Genomic DNA, 20,508 nt, shown 5'->3' on the forward strand with positions numbered 1-20,508 from the left:
AGAACCACAGGTTTTTGACAACTCAGGCACTTCTCAATTATTAACCTAAGAGTGAAAATTTGGTTGACACATCCTATACCTTTTTTAAAACCGCACTGTTCTTCTCTTAAGACTTTGTCTACGGCATCTCTCAGTCTAAAAAGTATCATATTACTTAGTAATTTGCTACCTACAGAGACCAGACTAATGCCTCGATAGTTACCACACTCACTTTTATCACCTTTCTTATAAAGTGGCTTAACTAAGGTTCTCCTAAAATCGTTAGGAACTTCCCCTTTTTCAAAGATCATATTCATAATCTTCAGTAACTTATTTCTAACCCCAGAGCCACCATATCTAAGAAACTAATTTACCACCCTATCAGCATCTGGAGCCTTATTATTTTTCAATCCTTTTAGTACTGTCGCTAATTCTTCCTCACAAAACAAATCTTCCTTCACATACAAGGCATCACAAAATTTTTCATTTTCCTCTATACCTTTTCACGCAACTCTATCTCGGTTTAGCAAATTCTCAAAATGTTCTGCTCATCTTACTTTAATTCTTTCCTTATGGCTAATTGTGGCCCCATTCCTGCTACTAAACTACTCCAACTACTACTTCAATTGCAACAACTTGTAATGCTTAGAGTATTAAGGTGAAAAGGGCGTCAAAAGAATGTCAAAAGCGCACATCAACACTTTTTTTGGAATGGCTTACCGTGTCAAGTTGAAACATTTGGGGCATCATGAAAGCGATATTCATCTGACCACAACTGATGCTATTACTGCTACTATTAATACTTATACAACACTAACACTGTAACTACCTTTACTATCACCGAAACTACTGTGATAATCAAACAGTTCGTGGTAACGAACTGTAAGTAAGGAGCGACCCGGCTTAGTAATAAACGAAACTCTAAGAAACGGAATTTTGATACCAATAGATACACAAAAAAAGTTGGCGTATTATGCTGATTTCAAATATATAAGTTTCATTAAGTTTAGTTTTATCCATTAACTGCTACAAGCCTGAGAAAATTTGCCTTATTTTTGAAAAAAGGAGGAAACATCCCTTAAAAGTGATACAATCATGAAAATCACACCATCATATTCAGCATATTAGAAAATTCTACTGAATAGGTTTCAACCTCCTATGTGCAAAAATGTGGAATTTACACTGTTGGTACGTTTTCTTCCTAGCCCCTTACACCTCATGGAGCTTGATATAGCCCTAGGCTATTACACACGTTTATGGGCTATGGCTTTGCATTATTTTGTTTTTTGCCAAATAAAACCAACTTTTAAACCAACCCATAAAATCAGAAAACCTTTGTATATAGCCTAGGGTTATACCTAGCTCTTTTATGGGGGAGGGAGCTGTGACGCGAGCAAAACGTTATTGATTAGTATATTTAAAAACACATTGAATAGGAAACCAGATGGTGTTTTTTCTCTATCTGATTTCTGCTCTATAGCACAGATTTCAACAAAGCTATTTTGTGTCAATGACTCTTTTTGTGATGACCATATTCAGTTTTATAGATTAAACAATACCAAATTAATTTATTAAAATCAGACAAGTATTCCTGCTTCGTCCTTCAATGAGACGCTAGGCTGGCTGGCACTGAAATATTTCGACTATTACGAAGCCAAAAAACATTGCCATCTATATGAACAAACTCCTGTACAGAATAACACCTGTTATCAATGACTTCTCCTGACATTGGAAACTGTATCAAAAATTAAATGTGTATCAAACAAAAATTTAAAAGTAGGCTAAACGATCCACTATACTGCATATAACTAAGTTAGCAATGCATCCTTAATATTTTTAGATGGGAAAAATTTACTTCACTATCATTATTTTGGAAGAAGGAGAGTATTAAAATTTGAAAATGATTACAGCTCTGATACTTTCCTTGTTAATTGTGCTTGGTAATAAACTCTTGTATTTTAAAGTTTTTTCGATTGTTGGGTGCATTTTAATAGACTGAGAGAGATATTGAATGAATAACTTACAGCAAAAACTTGGATTGTTAGGTTTCTCTTAAATCCTTAACTTACTTGATCACCCTGGGATAACATTGCTGTGTATAGGTTTTCTTAAAAGAAGTATTACAGTGAAAAAAGGTAATTTTTTTGCAGATCATATTATTGACTTACAAACAAAGTAAACAAACCACTCAATGCCTTTTATTATGCTCTTTTCAAATATATTTATTATTTGCAGAAATGAATTTTACTCCCACCCCTATTTATACAAATTCAGGGTATATATTTGCACATTGGGGGGGGGGGGTAAATTTTATTTCAGATGTAAATGAGAGGTAAGTTTAAACTTTCCCCCACCCCTCTAATGTGCAGATATACCTAGGGTTAAAAAACAGTATCCAATTGAGCAAAATTATGTAAAACTAAAACCCTCACATTTTGTTACCAAAGAGGAATTGAGAAGGATCGGGTATATTAATGAATAGCTACAAGTCTAAGCAATGCATCAATATGGTTGTTATTCAAATTATTTAATATCAACCACTTAAAACTAGGCTATTAATTTATTGACTTACCTGCAGGGACCTCTTTTTGGAAATACCAATTGTCTTATTTTGATGTATATAATCCTTTTAGTGTTTCAGTTTTATTCATATATTAACAGAAAGCTGATTTTCTTCTGATTCTATAAATATAACTTTTATTGCTTGATATTTATTCTATACATCACAAATATTTAAATATAATTTTTCTTTTCAATTGCTTTTCAAAACAGAGACCACATTTTCAATTTATCCTGAAAAATCATTGGTGAAAATTTGACCAAGAAGGCGGGGTTCTTGTTACTGCCCTCACATTGCTTCATGTTGTAGTAAGAAGGGGTGGTCCAAAAACCCATTGCTATTTTTCCGGAATGCCAAAGAACAGTGGTCTTTCCCAAAAAGAGGTCTTTTACCCTACTCTTAATTGGTATATATAGGGGTGGGGCTGAAATTCATTTCTGACAAAAATAATTATTATATTTAGGAAGAGCATAAAAAAGGCATTGAGTGGCATGTTTACTTTATTTGTAAGTCAATAATATGATCTGCAAAAAATATACAAAAAAAAATTAGTTGACTTCCATTAAATTCCCCAAATAACACCCTTTGTAAATGTTGGCCGGGCTAAGAATAGGGTAGGGTAGCCTACTCATTTAAAGTAGAGTATAATGAGCTTGACTTATCTAACATATTTTCAAGCATCAATGGACATTTTATCAATCCATCAATAAACATCTGATGCCATTTGAAGGAGTTTCAGACTCTTTGGCAATAATTACAAGGGGTCAATATCTACCAAATCATATTATTGAGTTAGGACTAAAGTGAATACACCATTTGATGCCTTTTTTAATGCTGATTACGAATATAATAAGCATTTCTATTGGAAATTAATTTCAGCCCCCCCCCCCTATATATGCCAATTCAGGGTAAGGTTAGGTGTAGCCTATATAGGGGAGGGGGCTGAAATTCATTTCTGATAGAAATGCTTAATATATTCGTAATCAGCATAAAAAAAGGCATTGAACAATGTATTCACTTTATTCCTAACTCAATAATATGATTTGGTAGATATTGACCTTACAAGGTCTATTTGCAAAGCTAAATAATTGTTAGGCTATTATTTGTGAATCAGCATCCATTTGAAAATGATCTTCACTAGTTAGGTTGGTAAAACTCTACTTTAGCTGATTTTGGCTATCTTGGAAAGGGATTGGGTTAAGAAAATGAAACTTTTCAGGGATGGGTCTACAAGCTAAAGTATGTCCTAGGAAGGTATTTTGAAGTATCTGCCTCCACTCCTTCTCCCTCTAGGAGGTCCTGAAATTTGCCTACATGACAGGTCTAGACCTATACCTATTGAAATTTTGACAAAACAACATCTTACCTTAATTTTCAGTTATCAGTTTTTTTTTCTTGGGCTTTAGTTCTGAAAATGCAATTCCTGTTATTTGAGTTTAATTTTAAGCAATATCAACATTTTTTTCCAAAATTTAGGAAATGGATTTACATATCTTTAAAACCTTAGCCTATTAATTGGGATTGAGCAAATTTGTGAAGTTGAAAACAATTTTGTTGTACTTCATTTAAGCAGTAGATCTACTCTACTCTTATGACACAGAGATGTTTAAAAGTCATCTAAGGTCAGGACCCTCTAGAGAGAGAAGGAGTAGACATAGCACTTCAAAATACCTTCTCAAGACAAACTTCAGCCTGTAGACTCATCCCTGAAAGTTTCATTTCCCTAACCTAACCCTTTTCCAAGATAGTCAAAAGTTGTTAAAGTAGAATTTTACTGGTAGGTTTTTATATCTTTCAAAATATTTTGCAATTTACCATTGTTATTTCAGTACTTTCTCATTATGTGAACACCTCTAAAAAGTCAAGTTTGGTTAATGCTACTGAAATAAAACAAAATAGGATGAATATATAATAGTTTATAAACAAATTTGGGCTATATTTTTGCACATTAGGGGGGGGGGTGCGGGGTAAAGCATTGCATATATTAAAAATACATATATTAAACCAAAGGCAGATACCCAGTTATAATGGTTTATTAACATAACTACAAGAATTACATGTTACAATTATCCCAAATTGTAATTTTAACACTCATATTAGATCACCTGTTACACTCCATTCCACTGTAACAACTGTTTTAGTTCCAGGTTGATAGCTGTCTCACCCATTTCACTGTTAGCATTAACCAAACTTGACTTTTTGAGGTGTCCACATAATGGGAAAGTACCATTATTCCTTCAATGGCATTGCAATAAAAACTAAAGATTAAGATAAAAAGTACAGCATTGGTCTTTACAGTATCTACTGGTGGTGAAGATCTCCATTGCATGGCCGTTCAGCCAGGAAGTGCAATGAGGGACTGGGGGCCACCCTTCCTTTGCTTTTGCACATACTTTCTCTTTACCTTCCCCAGATTTCTCTAGGTACCCATTTAGAGCTGGTTTGACTCTGCTTAAGTGTACAAAATTGGGCCTCTGACCCATTAAACACTAGGATTCAAACCCCCTGTCATCATGTGCAAAGTATTTTAAGTTTATTATGCTTAAATTTGACTTGACCTTGGCAGAAAATTAGGATATGGATAATTTGCTTGGGACTTCTCAAAAGCTATATGAATATCATCCTAGTTTTAGATGTTGAATTGCCACATTTGTCTCTAAATATTAAGTTACACAGTTCATACAAAATAGAGTCAGGTATCCACTATTGTATTATTGAGCACAAGCTTTAGAAAATTTGGGGAAGTCAGTGAATTTTTTATCTTATAAGAAGGGGTTCTGGAAACCCTCAAATTTGTAGTTTTTAGGGCCAAAATCTTGTGAGCAGTTCTTTTGATCAATATGAAGAGACAATTTAACTTCTATTGTCTCTTCAGCTGGAGGAACATATTTAAATTATGCATGTGGTTAGGCTATAGAATGGAATTTTACTTCCAAATTATCATAAATTATTTTTGTAGTGAATTAAAAGATTGTATTTACATTATACTATTGGATGAATTTTATGTAAATCAGTTTATTTTGATTAGAATCTATTTAGTTACTATTTTTTAAATTTTGTTTTTTGCCCTGACCCAGTGGATTCCAGCTAGACCCCGGCGCCGCGCCGATGAGGGAAGACTAGCGGCGGCGGGGCAAAAAACAGCACGCCGCGCCGCCGGCGGTGCGCCGCCTGTAAGATGTTGGTGGCGCGCCACCAGCGTGATCAATGTTGACCGCAAACATTAATATTTTCATCAGTCTTTCTCAAATCACAGCTTAAATTTACAACAGATTCGAGCCTATTCATGAGTTCAAAAATTCACAAGTTGCTGGCTGAAAACTGATCTTCTTTGTTATTCATCAAGAGAAGTAGAAATCTGGTAGAAACAAAATGGCTGTGGCGTTTCAGAACCCTTGCATAATACAAGTTGTTCAAGTATCTATTAGCTATGTATTCTTAACATAAATAATTATCAAAATTAGTAGTTTTTTTCATCGAGCATTACTGCATACAAAACTTCAAATGCCATATCACAAAATTCGTCAGTTATCTAGGTAATAACTTTGAACTTAAAAGCTTAATATTTTCATAATGCCTTTTGCCTATATCTGTTTTGTCACCTTTAAAACAGTTGAAATGGGCAACTTTGATATTGATTGTTTTTTTTTTTTCTCTTTTTGATTCCTAAGAAGCCTTCTTGTATTAAAAACTGATTTTTAATTACAATTTTAAAAGAATGCATTTTAAAGTTTTTTTTTGGCTTCTTTATAGAATATATGTCATGTAGGCTAAGGCTGAACTGCTGCTTTTTTATCGCTTTCGGCTGCTCTTTTGGATATTATTCATTTTTTCTTTTGGGGATTCATTCTAAATTATAAACTGATAAATACCTAATATCAGTCAAATTATAAACTGTATCTAAAAGGAGTAAATTTATCAAATTGAAAAATACATGATGAACACTTCACATGAGAACACTTCAATTACAATGACACAAAAAATGCTTAATAGTTTATTTGCTATGAAGAAAAATGAAGTAGCTATTTTCTTAGGTAAAAAATGAAAAGCTTATCTGTTTTAAGTGTAATTAAATGAAATAATATGCAGACTGAAGTAGCTCCAGGAAGATGTTGAAATGTTCATCCTAGTTCGTCACTTTTAATCCAAGCAAAATGTGAGGAGACCTAGTATCAGTTATTGAGTTTAAGCTTTGATTTCCAAATGCTCACAAGAATTACCAAATTTAAGAAAGTCACAACAATAAGTCACCTGTGGTCAAAATATTTAGACACGTCTTTGATCCCCACCCAGGCTCAAAGCTTCTGCTATGGTCATTTCCATGGAAATCTCTAAAGAGTTTCTTTTTAAAATAGCTTTCAAGCGTAGTTAGGGGTATTTAGACTTTTTTGCTTTTCTTCAAAGCTTTGAAAAAAATGTTATAATATTCCAAATGTTACATTTGTGCATATTTTTGGTAATCATTTATGGGGTGATCAAATTTTCTAAACCACGGTAGATACGTAAGAACGTTGCAACATCTAGTACCCTGAGGTCATAAGACTGTCAAAGACTCCTCCTTGAACCTCCCAAATTGAAAGCTTTTATTATGACCTGGCCTTTTAATGTAACTTGGGCACTGGACCAAGGGCGCCATTGTTACTTGAGCTAACATTAGGTGGGGATGTCGATATCGCTTTCATCACACCAATTTGTTTTAGTGTGAATCTGCCTGGTACATATGAATGAAAGTTTTCAAAGTAAACCTGTTTCATCAATAGGAAAAAAAAACCGGATTGGATGCATATGTCCCTTTCCCTTTGGACGATAAAACCATGCAAGTCCTGTATCAAGTATAATTCACGAAAATCTTGTTAATTTTGTCAACTTTTCAACTTTTTGGCATCCCTGCTTTCAATTGAAAAAAAATCAAGGTACTATCACTTAAATATAATAACTCCCTTTGCCCCCCTTCTGGATACCATCTTGATAGGATACCGTCTCTGCTTTAAATAAAAAAAATAATTAACTTATTGGCACCCCTGCTTTAAAAAAAATTGAGATGTTATCATTTAAATATGATAGCTCAATACCCCCACCCCCTCTGGATACCACCTTGATAGGATGCCGTCTCTGCTTTAGATTAAAAAAAAAGAACTTTTTGGGATCCCTGCTTTCAATAAATAAAATTTCGAGCTATTATCATTTAAATATAATACCTCCCTACCCCCCCCCCCCCCCTCGAGAGACCACCTTGATATGATACCGTCTCAGCTTTCATTTGAAAAATAATTTACTGAAGAAGTAACACGGTCACGATAGGGTTCAAACAAATACGAAAAATACCGCTAAACCGATTAGTGTTCCTTGAAAAAAATTGAGGGTATGAGTAAAGGAGTACAAAGACAACAACAAAAATGTCGAAATTATTCAGATATACCTCAAATTATTGGAAAACTGAGTGATAGATTCGCCATGGCATTCCATAAGATCCAAAGAATCAAAATAAAAGGGAGCACACACAAAAGCCAAATAAGGCCAGTAGCCTATGAGAAATCGCAAAATACCCAAGACAATGAACAAGTCCTAATGGGGGCCCCTGGGTCTGTCAAAATATTTCAATGGTTTCCCAGGGAATTTGATATCATTTTCTTGTCTCCACTTTAAATGAAAAAAATAATTATCTTTTTGGCCTCTCTGCTTTCAATAAAAAATTTTAGGTATTATCATTTAAAAATGATAGCCCCCTATCCCCCTCCCCTATAGGCAATAATTTACAATTTATTTATGAATCATATTTTTGGGGTAACTTCCAGCTCAATCTTCAATTCCCCAACCTTGTACATAGCTAAGTCTATAGCTAAATTTTGTCTCAACCGAAGGCTGTTTTTTTTTGGGGGGGGGGGGGTAAAAATGTTACAGAAAGAAGATTCTATTTTCTATAAGGTGTTCAATAATTGAGTATTAAACATTAAGAAAATCTTATCTAAAAACAGCAAACAAAAAAAAAAAAATCTGCAAACTTACAATTCAGCTGTAGAAACAATCTGTCGGCTGTCAATTTCAAAATCCAACAAAAGGCTGAAGCTGTATAGCAGTGAATGCATTCTATAATTCTATTCAACTTGAAAATAAACTTCTTGACTACAAATGATGTAAGAAACAGCAATTGGGAAACTGCACTTGAAATGATTTAAACTCATTTCGTAAATACGATACTTTTTTTTGTCAACAAATGAAAAACTGTGTATATTGCAATATTTGCAATAGCATATTGCATGTGTCTGGTTTTTCTGCAAAGTAACAAAAGAGCCGAAAATTAATGAACAAGAGAGCAGTGAAGAATTATGGTATGCAAAGTAATATTTGGCAGGGAAAGTTACTGGTGATAAATCACTAGGGGTGGCACCATGATTGCGTGATTTTCGGGGATTCAGGAAACCAAATTTTTTTTCGGGGTGACGCATAGATTTTCGGGGAAATACCCGAATTTCGGGGATAGTGCAAACTACGCTTGATTTCTAATCAGGAAAATCGAAATACTAAACCACACGAGAAGGAAAAGCTCTGACTTTGCGGTTGATGCAATAATAATTGCCGTAAAAATAATTTGAAGTCGACCAAATGCCGCCACCTCTGTCGGCGGCGGCGTGCCTGCGGCGCGCTGGCGGCGTTACGACTCTTCGGCGGCGTTCGACCGGGCTTCTTGTCGGCGGTGTTCAGTCGATCCGCCGGCGCGGCGCCGGGGTCTAGTTCCAACACTATATGATATGAGGAATTCACCAGGAATAATATTTTGCAGTGAATTCTCATCTAAAAATATAATTGTAACAACATGAGGCTGTAATTTCAGGAGCTGTAAGTAGGTCAGCTACTCCTATCAGTTGGTTGAATGTGGCTTTAGTGTTTTCTCAAAAGAACAGCAACTCTAAATTTTCTTATGGTTCATTATCATGCATCAAAGAAGAGGATGTTGCTTGATCAGATGATGTCAGGGTAATGAGGAAGTAGAACAGGAAAAAAGTAATAATGTTGGCGTTTAAGTCCCTCTTTAAAAAAAGTATTAAATGGACAGTTTTTGAGGGACTTTTTTCTGTTTTGAGGCATTGTAAATGCAAAAGTTAAACTTTGGCATAAAAGCTAAGAGTGGATTAAAATGAGTATGACAATGAAAATGAATAGAAATCAAATGTATTTTTTTTTTTATGAAAGTGAAGAACAATATTAGAACTTCAATAAACAGTAATAAATTTACATAATAAGGGGCTTGATACTTTCCAATATCTTACTGTCCATGCTACAGTGACTTTTGTTTCTCATTGCTTCACAATTGAATCCTCTCCTCTACTACTAACAACTCACTGCAGCACCAAGCTGCCTGAGGCCAACACAGCTATGCATGCTCTACCACCATCACAATCTATTCAAAGCCTCCCTCTTTATATCCTCCCAGAAACTTCCTATTTCCCTTAAATATTTCTTTATAAAATCCTCCCACCCCAACTGTGGATCACCAGCTTTCTCTTTAGCCCTTAATGGTTGTCCAAAAATGACAATCTGTCATCCTTCATCTGCAGAACATGCAAACGCCATCCCAACTTTTCTATTACAGCCATAGAAAGCAGGATAGAATTACTTTTTTTGTTCAGTCTACTGTTTGAAATACAGTTAGTTAGCTGGGTACCCAGAACAATCTGTATTCAATTTCTCTGGAAAATATCTAGCAAATCTTCATCCACTTTTTGGAGTGCCCATGCTTCAAAACCATATGCTTCTGATATTCTAATCTTGGTTTGCAAACTTATCTTCCTATTCTTGCAAACTTTTTTCAACAGTAAAAAAATACCCAGAGCCTTGGCTATTCTACTTTTAACATCTTCAGTGTTCCCACTGTCTTAACTAATAATGCTACCATGGTAAGTGAAGCTGTGCACCTGATCTATCTTTTTGTTGCCCAATGCAACCTTTTCATCTTCCTAGTCACAGCAATTTGGTCTTCTTAACATTAATTTTCAAACCTATTCTAGCACCCTGAACCTGCAAAACCTCTAAAAGTTCATTCATTTTGCTCTAACTTTCATCTAGGATGCTTAAATCATCAGCAGAATCTAAGTCCAGGAAGATCTTTCCTCCCCATTTGATTCTGTGTTTTCCCATTGCCTTTCCCGTGCTCTTTAAGGCAAAATCCATTAAAATGATCCATATAAAAGAGGATAGAACACAACCCTGCTTAACTCCTGATATAATACAAATCCAGCTGCTAACCTCATTTCCTACCTTAACCACAGCTGTGTTATTCTCATACATAGCACTAATCACATTAATATGTTTCTGTGGTATACCATACAAGGATAAGACTTCTGCTAAACCTCTTGTATCAACAGAATCAAATGCTTGCTTATAATCTATAAAACTGAGGCCCAAAGGTGTTTGATAACTCAGGCACTTCTCAAATATTAATCTAAGAAGTAAAATTTGGTCAAGACATCCTTTACCCCTTCTAAAACTGCACTGTTCTTCTCTTATCACTTTGTCTACGGCATCTCTTAATCAAAAAAGTTTCATATTACTAAGTAATTTGCTACCAACAGAGACCAGGCTAATGCCTTAATAATTACCACACTCACTCTTATCACTTGTATGCAGTGTTTTTAATAAGAGTTTCCCAAAAATTGCTATGTACTTCCCCTTTTTCAAAAATCACATTCATAATGTTCAGTAACTTAATTCTAACTTCAGAGCTACCATATTTAAGGAACTCATTTACCACCCTATCAGCATCTGGGGCCTTATTATTTTTTAATCCTTTTAGAACTGTTGCTCGTTTTTCCTGACAAAACATCTTTCACATCTAAGATATCACAAACTTATTCATTTTCCTCTATATCTTTTCCTGCAATCTTTCTTGGTTTTGTACATTCTCAAAATGTTCTCCCCATCTCGCTTTAACTCTTTCCTTATCACTAATTCAGCTATAGTCAGGACCCATTTTAACAACAGGCGAAATACCTGAGTTAAAAGCTGATTTCATTGAAAATGTTCAGCTTGTTATCTGTTAAAATTGCTAATACCTGCAGTGGCAGAGGGTGTTAAAATTTCTGTACCAGTATTCATCTGAATGTAATATTTTTTAGTGCAAGGAGAAACATTTAATTGCCACAAGGTATTGAATGCATTTAGCATTTAATATACTATAAGGAGACTAAAGGTTTAATTCTATTTAAATAAATAAAATTGAAAAAGTAATTGTTTTTTATAATAAATAAAATTTGAATAGTGTAATTTTCATTTCAATGCTGTAATAAATGGAAAAGAGAATATTTGTAATATAATTTGCTTTTGATGAAGTACCAATGATGCTGTAGGCTTTAGATTTATACAGCTAGGGAAGGAGGCATTAGCTTAATTCTTGTTTGTAGTAAAACCAAATTTCTTGTGAATGGTTTTGGGTAGAAATATGATTGAACTAAATATTTTTTATATAATGATATCAGCTGCTGAAAAGCCCATCATTTCAAAATTAAATTTTACTGTAATTATGTTTTCATTTTCAATGTTGTAACAAGTACATTAGAAAATATTTGTAATATAATTCATTTTCAGTAAGCACCAATGATGCAATAGGTTTTAGACTTTAACAACTAGAGAAGAAGGTAGTAGCCATACTCTTTTCTGTAGGGGCAGCCCGCTCATATATGGAATAATTTACTTTTGTTTTCAGTTTCAATGTTGCTCCTTACTTTCAGTTGAAAACTAATTGTTTTTTATTACCAATTAAGTTTTCAGAACTGTTTAAAAGCAGCCAAAAAATTTCTAAAAAAGAACAAATGCCAATCAATTGACTGCCAATAATTTATCAGTGTTGTGCTGCCAAAAAAATCGCCACTGCCAAGCGTAATTGTGTCTGCTGTTGCCAAATTTTACTTTGGTGCTATCTTGGTGTCTATATTTTTGTTGTTGCTTCTTAATGATTTTCTTGTATAATAGCTACATGTGGGGTGTAATTTTGACATATTTTGCAAAAGCAATAGTTGCATATGTTTTGTTGTTGTTTTGGAATTTTCTCCAGCAATAGAGAGGTAAAAAGTAGTTTTTGTGTGTGGGCCTTGCTACTATTTGTTTCAGGAAATTGACAATATTACAATAGCAGGTTCACACAGTCTAATTATAAAAGATTTGAAAATTTTTATTTCTTATACTTAATGAAAGCAGAGTAACAATAAAAAGAGTAATATGTAATACAGTAGGGGCATGAAAATGCTTTCAAGCAATGTGGAGAGCCTCTGTAAGTTTGCAGCAATATCAAAGATTCTATAAACAAATTTTAGTTTCCAATTTCTAAGTGATTGAGTAGCCAGGTGAAGATGGGAAGAATTAATATCCCCCTATCTTCTCTGCCTGTCTCTCTCTCTCCCTCTCTCTCTCTCTCTCTCTCTCTCTCTCTCTATCTTTTGTTCTCTTTTCTCTCTCACTCTTCTCTTTCACTTTTTTATAGTCATTGTTTGCTATTATAATGAACTTTTTTTTGCCAAATCTTAATATATTTTTTTTTTCATTAAAACAAAGTTATGACTTACATTATTCAATTACTATTAAGGTTTGAATTATAGTTGGCAAAACTTTGATGTTGTTTGCCTGTTGTTTTTTTTTTCTTTTTAAGATAAATATATGTACAATTTAATATTAAATTGTAGTGCCTCATTTATTCTCTGAAAACTTATTTAAGAAAACAGAACAGCACATCAGCTGTGAATGTGTTTTTCTAATTTGATTTGTAGCTAAAATGAATAAGATTCATTTTTTCTGTTGGGTTAAGAGGACCCAGCTCCAAATGGGTACCTTAAAAAATTTAGGGGAATGCAGACAATAGAGTGTTCAACAGCACAGTATGGCTGGCCTCTACTCCTCTGTTCCAATTTATGGTTGAAGGGCCATGAACTAGAAAATCATCACTGTAAAGTTTGGTCACTCTTTGCATTTTTTATAAATGCATATGCAAGCAACCTTCTTTCAGATTCTAGAGTTTGTTCAACCATATGTTCACAATAAAAACTCTTAAACATGGTTTCCCCCATAAGGCTCCATGGCCAGGAAGAAATAGAGGAGAAAAATAAAAAGAAATTCACCAAGAAACATTTTCAAGACAATGCCTTCATACCTTCAGGAATCTCAACACAAGAGCAAAAAAATACATAAAAGAAATACACATTTTTTCTTTTCTTACTTTTTTTCAAAAAAAGTAAAAAAGTCTTTCATTGTAGGCCAAGCTCAGCGTTTTCCAACAATTTCGTATATCTCCCAAGAGAAGATCCAAGATATAGGTGGTGTTGTTGAATTAGAGTGCTCAGTTCAATATGTCAGGGATTTTCCAGTGCTTTGGGTGAAAGTAGACTCAGTAGACCAATCCAGGACAACATCAATTTCTACAGGATCCACACTGATTGTGAAAGATTCACGCTTTTCTCTTCGTTATGATCAAGCAAGCTCCACATACACTTTACAGGTAAATATTATATTCAAACAGCTTTATAAATTGCTTTGTCTAAAAATAAAATACAAAAGTCAGTGTTTTTATTTTTGTTTTAAATACAAATATACTCAGCTCATAGCATAAATTAATATTGAGTAGGCCTACCAGGGGACTAATCTTTGATTGGTGAAAAGAAAGACAAGTTTTGTAATCTCTTTCGCAATACAGCTTTAGTTTCATTTTATTTGCTGTAGAAAGTAAAACACCTAGAGCATTGGATGTCTGGGTAGTTGTGGATGAATAGAATATCACATGGAATAAGCATAGCATATATTAAATATGTAACCTAACCTAGGTACCTTTTCCCCGTTAACCCGAAAAAACAACAGTTTAAATACTGTAAACACAATAACTTCCCTAGGCTTAGCAACAATCTTTACAGTATTGTGTATTTTAGTTAATCTACTTGATGTCATTTATATAAAAAAAAATTTTTTCAATGTCAAGGCTCTATTAAATTTTCCGTTGATTTTGAATTGAAGTTATCAAGTATTTTACAATAGGTTGTATAGGTTGCGTCAAGACTGGGCTGGGTAACTGTAGGACAGAGAAAAGTCAAGACAGATAGTCCAAAGTAATTGAGAGGCAAATGTTTAAATGGCTGGGGCACGGGTAAATGGCAGGAGTATGCATGACTCTCTTATTGGACCTATCTAGGTTATTTTTTCATACTGGGAAACAAACAATTTTCTTGTACAAACAATCTTATTAAACAAATAATAATTGTATATACTTGTATTTGGTCCCCCTGTGTACAAAATGTGTTGACACAAATTGTGTTTTGGAACTCCTCCTACTTATGCTCAAGGTTTTCAACTTTTAGGGGTCTCTAAATTTAGTTAGCAGACGATTTATGAAAAATTATATGTGTTGGGAGGAGAGAAATGAATTTCTTCAAAGTTGTGCACTGTCTAGGTTGTATTTTCCTTTCGAAAATGGTGGTATGCCAATTTCTAGAACAAAATTACAGAGCTGTTTTTGAGAAAAAATTTTGCAAATACCCAATTATTACCTGCTTAATAAGCTAGATATATTAACTTAATAGGTCTTCTGTACAGGTATTTCGTTTGGAGGTTCGGTAAGACAATTTGTGTTCCTTGTTTATTTATAATTTTTTTTTATGGGGAGATTAATAAAATACCTAACAAATACTATTTTTGGTGCAAAAAATTAAAACAATTTAATATGAAAAAGGAGACACCAAACTCTTCAACAATGTACCCACTTTTGACCACAGCCCACTCTAATTCTTATCCCACCCAACACCATCTAATAAAGAACACATTGACTAACTTCATTATTCTTCTAGTGTCAACTAAAAATTTCCACAGGATATACAAAGCACCAAGTGCTTTCTTGCACCTAGAATATTAAAAATTCTTTTGTTAGCTTTGAATAGCTAATGAAAAAGACTTTGATGTGCACGGCAGTTAAAGATTTTTTTAATCAGTGTTATGATGAAAAATCAACAAAAAATAAGCTAAAATAATATAATAATAAGCTAAAAAACTGCTTAGGATTTAGCTTTCCTATGAAAGTGTAGTTGTCCTGGGAATCAACAGATGGCTATTATTTGAATTATTATAAACAGAAAGCTTTGTTCAATTTAACAAATAGGTTTCACTTATTTATTTTCACAGTTCGACTTGGCAGCACTGACAAAATTTAGATTGCAAAATTTTGAAACAAACACAAGACAATTCTTAGAAAATCATTTTTCTTGCAAATTTTTCTTTGTATTACCTTGTTTTTGTGTGTGTGTGTCTGTGTGTTTTTTTTTGTCTTGCTATTACATTTATTTGTCATTAAATAAAAGTGTATATTATATTAAAATCCGGCATGTTAGAGCAAGGAAAAATTTGGGAACATTGGGAAAATGTTAAAGCTTGAGATAAATTAGATTTACTTCTTGGGAAGAAGTACCTAATTTGGGTAAAAACGTGGCTTATGCCAGCATATCCATTGTAGAAAACTTGGTATCATTCCATGATAAAAAGAGGGACAGGAAAGGGAGAAAAAAGTAAAACTGGATCAAACAGTGCAAATCAAAAGGGTGCAGCACCGGAAAATCTGAAAACTCCTACTCTGTATAATAAGTTTGATGTAGCAATGTACCATTATTTCAGTAGAAAACAACTATTTTATGTCCATAATGGATTTTTTTTTTCAGACACGAGTAGAAAGAAAAATAAAACTAGAAGTGAAATAATAGATTCTAAACAATGTTTTTTTTCAGAACAATGCTACCATAAGACTTGTCTTTTTTCTGCTCATTTTTTTACTCCATTTAACTTTTATTTCCCAACCTGATGATTTCTAATTTTATGTTACCTACCCTCAATCATTTCCATTGTAGCATTTTTGCCAAGTAATAGAGGCTCAGTTTTTGATATAAGTTGTCAACGCATGCGTATCTGTGTGCAGAGGTTATCTACTAACTTATTTCTTACAATGCATAAGTTGCGTTCCAACACATACTCATATTCCTTGCCGCCAAGAAAAGTTTATCTTGGTTCTATACTTCAAAATAATGTGTAGAAATAATAACTGAAGCGAAAGTCAGTTTAGGTAATACCTTGTGATGGTGCAGTGGATGAGGCCGTGGCTGTTGATCAAAGCTTCTGCGGTTCAATCCCCATGTCACGAGGAAGTCTTAATGCAACAAACTTTTCTACATAATTTTTCTACTACATTTTAAGCCTTTGATATTAAACAATCATGTATTTTTGGACCTTTGTAGGAAATCTTTTTTATTTTTGAAAACTTTCTTTTTTATTTGACTTTAGACTAAAATTTAAAGTAATAACAAGAAGAATGTGGAGTCACCTGTGTTCTTCAAATATTTTTTTTTATATTCAAAAAAAAAAATCATGAAGTTGTTGACATCCAAAAATAAAGCTAAATAGGAAAAGCAAACCATAAAGTCTTAAATCTGCTTAATTACATTGTATAAATATGTTTAAATACTTTGAAAGATTGTGCATGAAAAAGCTAAGAGAAAAATTACCATTTAAAATGCTCGTCTTGCCTTTTTCTTCTTTGTGCAGGTAGACCTGCGAATATAATATTTTAGGCTACATAGAAAAAGACTATCGTAATAGGGGAAGTCTTATTGCTAAACGGTAAATTCTTGCCCTAATCCCTTGGTGTCTTCAATCCTAGCAAAAAAGAAGAATGTTTCAAATAAAACACTTCAATTTGTTTTGGAAAAAAGGTAGATTTCTTTTAAATTTTTTGTTAAATTTTAAATATTTTGTTTGAATACGAATATATGCATATACAATATTAAAAAACAGTGCATATGTCTAGTAGCATCCTGAAGCGCTGCAAATTAAATGAAAACGAAATTTACCTTAACTAACTTATAAAAAAAAGAATTGGAACAATTTCCAGGGGTGTTTCCCAATTAATTTTCCCAAATCAAGTGAAAATGCCAGTAAAAACTAAAAAAAATGAGCTGTTTGGTACCATAAAGGTACTATTTTGTGCTTTAAAAGTAGTATAAAGGTACTTTATAGTACTATAAAGGTAAATATGTACTAAAAAACTGATCTGTTTCCGTTGGTGCCTGAATTTTGCAGGTTTATCTTAGTTTTGACAAGATTTTGGAAGAAACTAAATTTCAGCTGGGGAGGGGGGCAAACCATGGCCTGGGAGGGACAGTTGCCATCCGTGCCCCATGGCAAATTACGCTCCTGACATTTTTCCTGCAGATTTAACTTTCAGATAATTTTCAGCAACCTCTAAAATTAATGTTTATCAGAATGCTCCCAAATTTTCATCTGGAATTGAGTTCCAGATTTTTGGCCCAGTATGACGAACGCTAAAACACGCATCTTTTTTCATGATGGAGTCTTTTTTTTTACTTTTTCTCCTCCGCAGCTAGTGGGGCACTGGAACATCATAGAGAGCTGTTTAATGGCTCATTTTAAAGGAAATTGATGTATTTAAAAACCCTTCGTAATTGACAAAACTAATTTTTAAAATAGAATCATATCTTTGAAAAACTGTATTTTCACGTACAAGATTGATAAATGACGTCATACTCTTAGTATATATAATATACACTTTATAATATATAAAACTGATACCCGTAAAAGTTAATGTCCAATTTACTGAATTTCCTCAGGATAGTCCTATATTAGAGATTTGTTCTACATACGTTAACTACTTTACGTACGTAAACTTCTATGCAAGTATATTTTATTTAAATATTTAATGTATAGAGAGGGCCCCGCAAAAAGTAAAATCCAGTTTGGCCCCACACCTGTTCAATCCATGCCTGAATACAATGAAAAAAATCTGGATGAATGAACGAATAATTAATGGTTTTTAGACTATTGTTTGGGAAAATATGGCAAAGGCGTGATTGCATACCGTTATTTCGCGAAACAATGTATGCAAAAGCCATTTTAATTGAAAAGTTTTTGGCTGTTTTTCTAGTTCATTGAGGCCACTACCTTTAAAACTTTTTCCAGGGTGATATCTTGGCTGGTCTTAGGGATCTCAATCCTCTTGTGCTATGAACAGGTATGTACATACCCTTGAAATATCTCCCTTAATTTTTCTCAGGAATGGAGGTCTCAATTTTGATACTATATTCATTTGGTGACTTTTCTAGATAAAAGACATTCAAGAAAATGACGCAGGGAAATACCAATGTCAGGTGATATTGACTATAACTGAGAAAATAAAAGCAGATGTCATGGTTTCAGTTCGAATTCCTCCAATTATTTTCGATAATTCGACTCGATCAGTTGTTGTTAGTGAAGGCCAATCTATAAAATTAGAATGCTATGCTGGTGGATATCCCCCTCCAAGAGTGTCATGGAGAAGAGAAAACAATGCCCTCCTACCAACTGGGGGATCCCTCTACCGGTAAGATTTGATTTCTCAAATGCTAAGTTGTTGTGGGCCTAATTGTATCTTATTATACGTTTTTGTTTTTTATTATCATTATTATAATTATATGTACATTTTGTTCCATAATTTAAAATAGATGTAACTAAGGTAGTATAGGATTTCAGATCGGTGGGTGGTGTGTGGGTGGATGAGCTTTCTGCTTGCATGTAGTGTGCTTGCAAAAAAAAAAAGTATGCCTTTTGCCAAAGGTAAGATGTAACCTTTTGATGATAAGGCGGTGATTCATTCCTTTTATCCAGTATAAGTAAACGACATGTTTTGAGACGCTCTTTGGGATTGTTATTTTTGTATCGAGAAGTGGTTTTAAATTGGTTTCTCAAAACCCTATTTTACTTTCTGTTTACTGAAATTTGTTGCAAATTTGGAGCAATTTGTTGCAAATAATTGTTGCAAATTGTTGCAATTTGTTGCAAATAATATGACTATGCGTTTTGTTTGTAAAATAAATCGATCTTATGTGGATGAGAAATGAAAGAGCTAGCCATTTCTTAGCTAAGTTGCTCTGATATGGACACGTTATGCAAATTTTATGCGAAACTAGGTAAAAAATTAAATTTCAAGAAAATTAAATTTCTATGAATAAATATTTGAAATTATTCGAAAACTTAGTTTACCATTCTTGGGCTTCTGGGCGAAACATGTTAGTCAGCATGTTTGAATAGACAATCAAGAGTCGTTCAATGGGCATCTTAAAACCAAAAGACGATTATTCAGTGGGCTCAGTTCAGTAAACAGTTGGGGAGGGAGGGGGGGTAAAATGTATTTTTCAAAATTTAGTGAGGGCAGTTTTGCTGTTTTTCGATGAAAATAACAACAAAGAAGGGATCGTATTTTTCCAAATGAAGGGGAGGGTAAGCAAACCTAGGGAAGAGGTCAATGCCTTGATTGATATTTGTGGTCGGGAGTCCTCCTCCCCCACCTTGCCTAAATAGCTGCATTCAGTTTCTGATGCATGATTTTTCGATTAATTCAGTTGACACTTGCCAGAGTTTCTGGCTAACGCTGCTGGGATAGAAAGACAATCTTGCAATAATCTATGGACCAAAGGTCTTAAGTAGTTCTCACGAGAGGACATCGACTCATTTTAGCTCATCAGAAACTTTGGAAGTCTTTTCGTGAGCAAACTTACTAAAACTTAGTTCATGGGTGAGTTAATTGATGATGATTAATTTATTAATTGAGTGATCTTATGTATCATGAATGATTACTCATTCATTAATTATGAGTGATTGATTAATCATAATGTTTTTAGTTCCTGTTATGTAGATTTTGAAATGCAAAAGAAAAAATTGACTTAGTTTGTTTAACCCCTCAAATGAAACTAGTAAAATGTTAAAGGTAAATAAGGTAAAGGTAAATGTAAGGAGTTAGAAAAAGAGTTGGAGGTAGGACCTCCAAAATTATCAAGGCAAAATTGTCATCACTATAAAAATTGATGATTTAAATGGATATTCAACAATAGTGCGGGATGAAGGAGGGACTTAGTCAAGTATTTCGGTCTCCGGTGGTTTAATTCTTTGGTTTTGTAAATCTCATG

At 33.6% G+C, this 20,508-nt stretch overlaps 1 protein-coding gene across 2 annotated transcripts in view; it reads left to right on the forward strand.

The window, feature by feature from the left end:
- Positions 1-1,695: 1,695 nt before the first annotated feature.
- Positions 1,696-20,508, forward strand: part of Lac (septate junction protein lachesin) — a 37,051-nt gene continuing 18,238 nt past the window's right edge. The window contains exons 1-3 of one of the 2 annotated variants that reach the window (XM_089086343.1): positions 1,696-1,755; positions 13,780-14,021; positions 18,670-18,926. In XM_089086343.1, the coding sequence (XP_088942469.1) occupies positions 1,731-1,755; positions 13,780-14,021; positions 18,670-18,926 (524 nt within the window). In that variant the 5' untranslated portion in view covers positions 1,696-1,730. Of the gene's footprint in view, positions 1,756-1,793; positions 1,920-13,779; positions 14,022-18,669; positions 18,927-20,508 lie in introns of those variants that run through there. The other variant, XM_089086279.1, reaches the window with a different exon arrangement.

Source organism: Artemia sp. Qi Xiang Cuo, chromosome 1 (genome assembly GCF_049724085.1).
Source record: "Artemia sp. Qi Xiang Cuo chromosome 1, ASM4972408v1, whole genome shotgun sequence".
Classification (NCBI taxonomy): Eukaryota; Metazoa; Arthropoda; class Branchiopoda; order Anostraca; family Artemiidae; genus Artemia; species Artemia sp. Qi Xiang Cuo.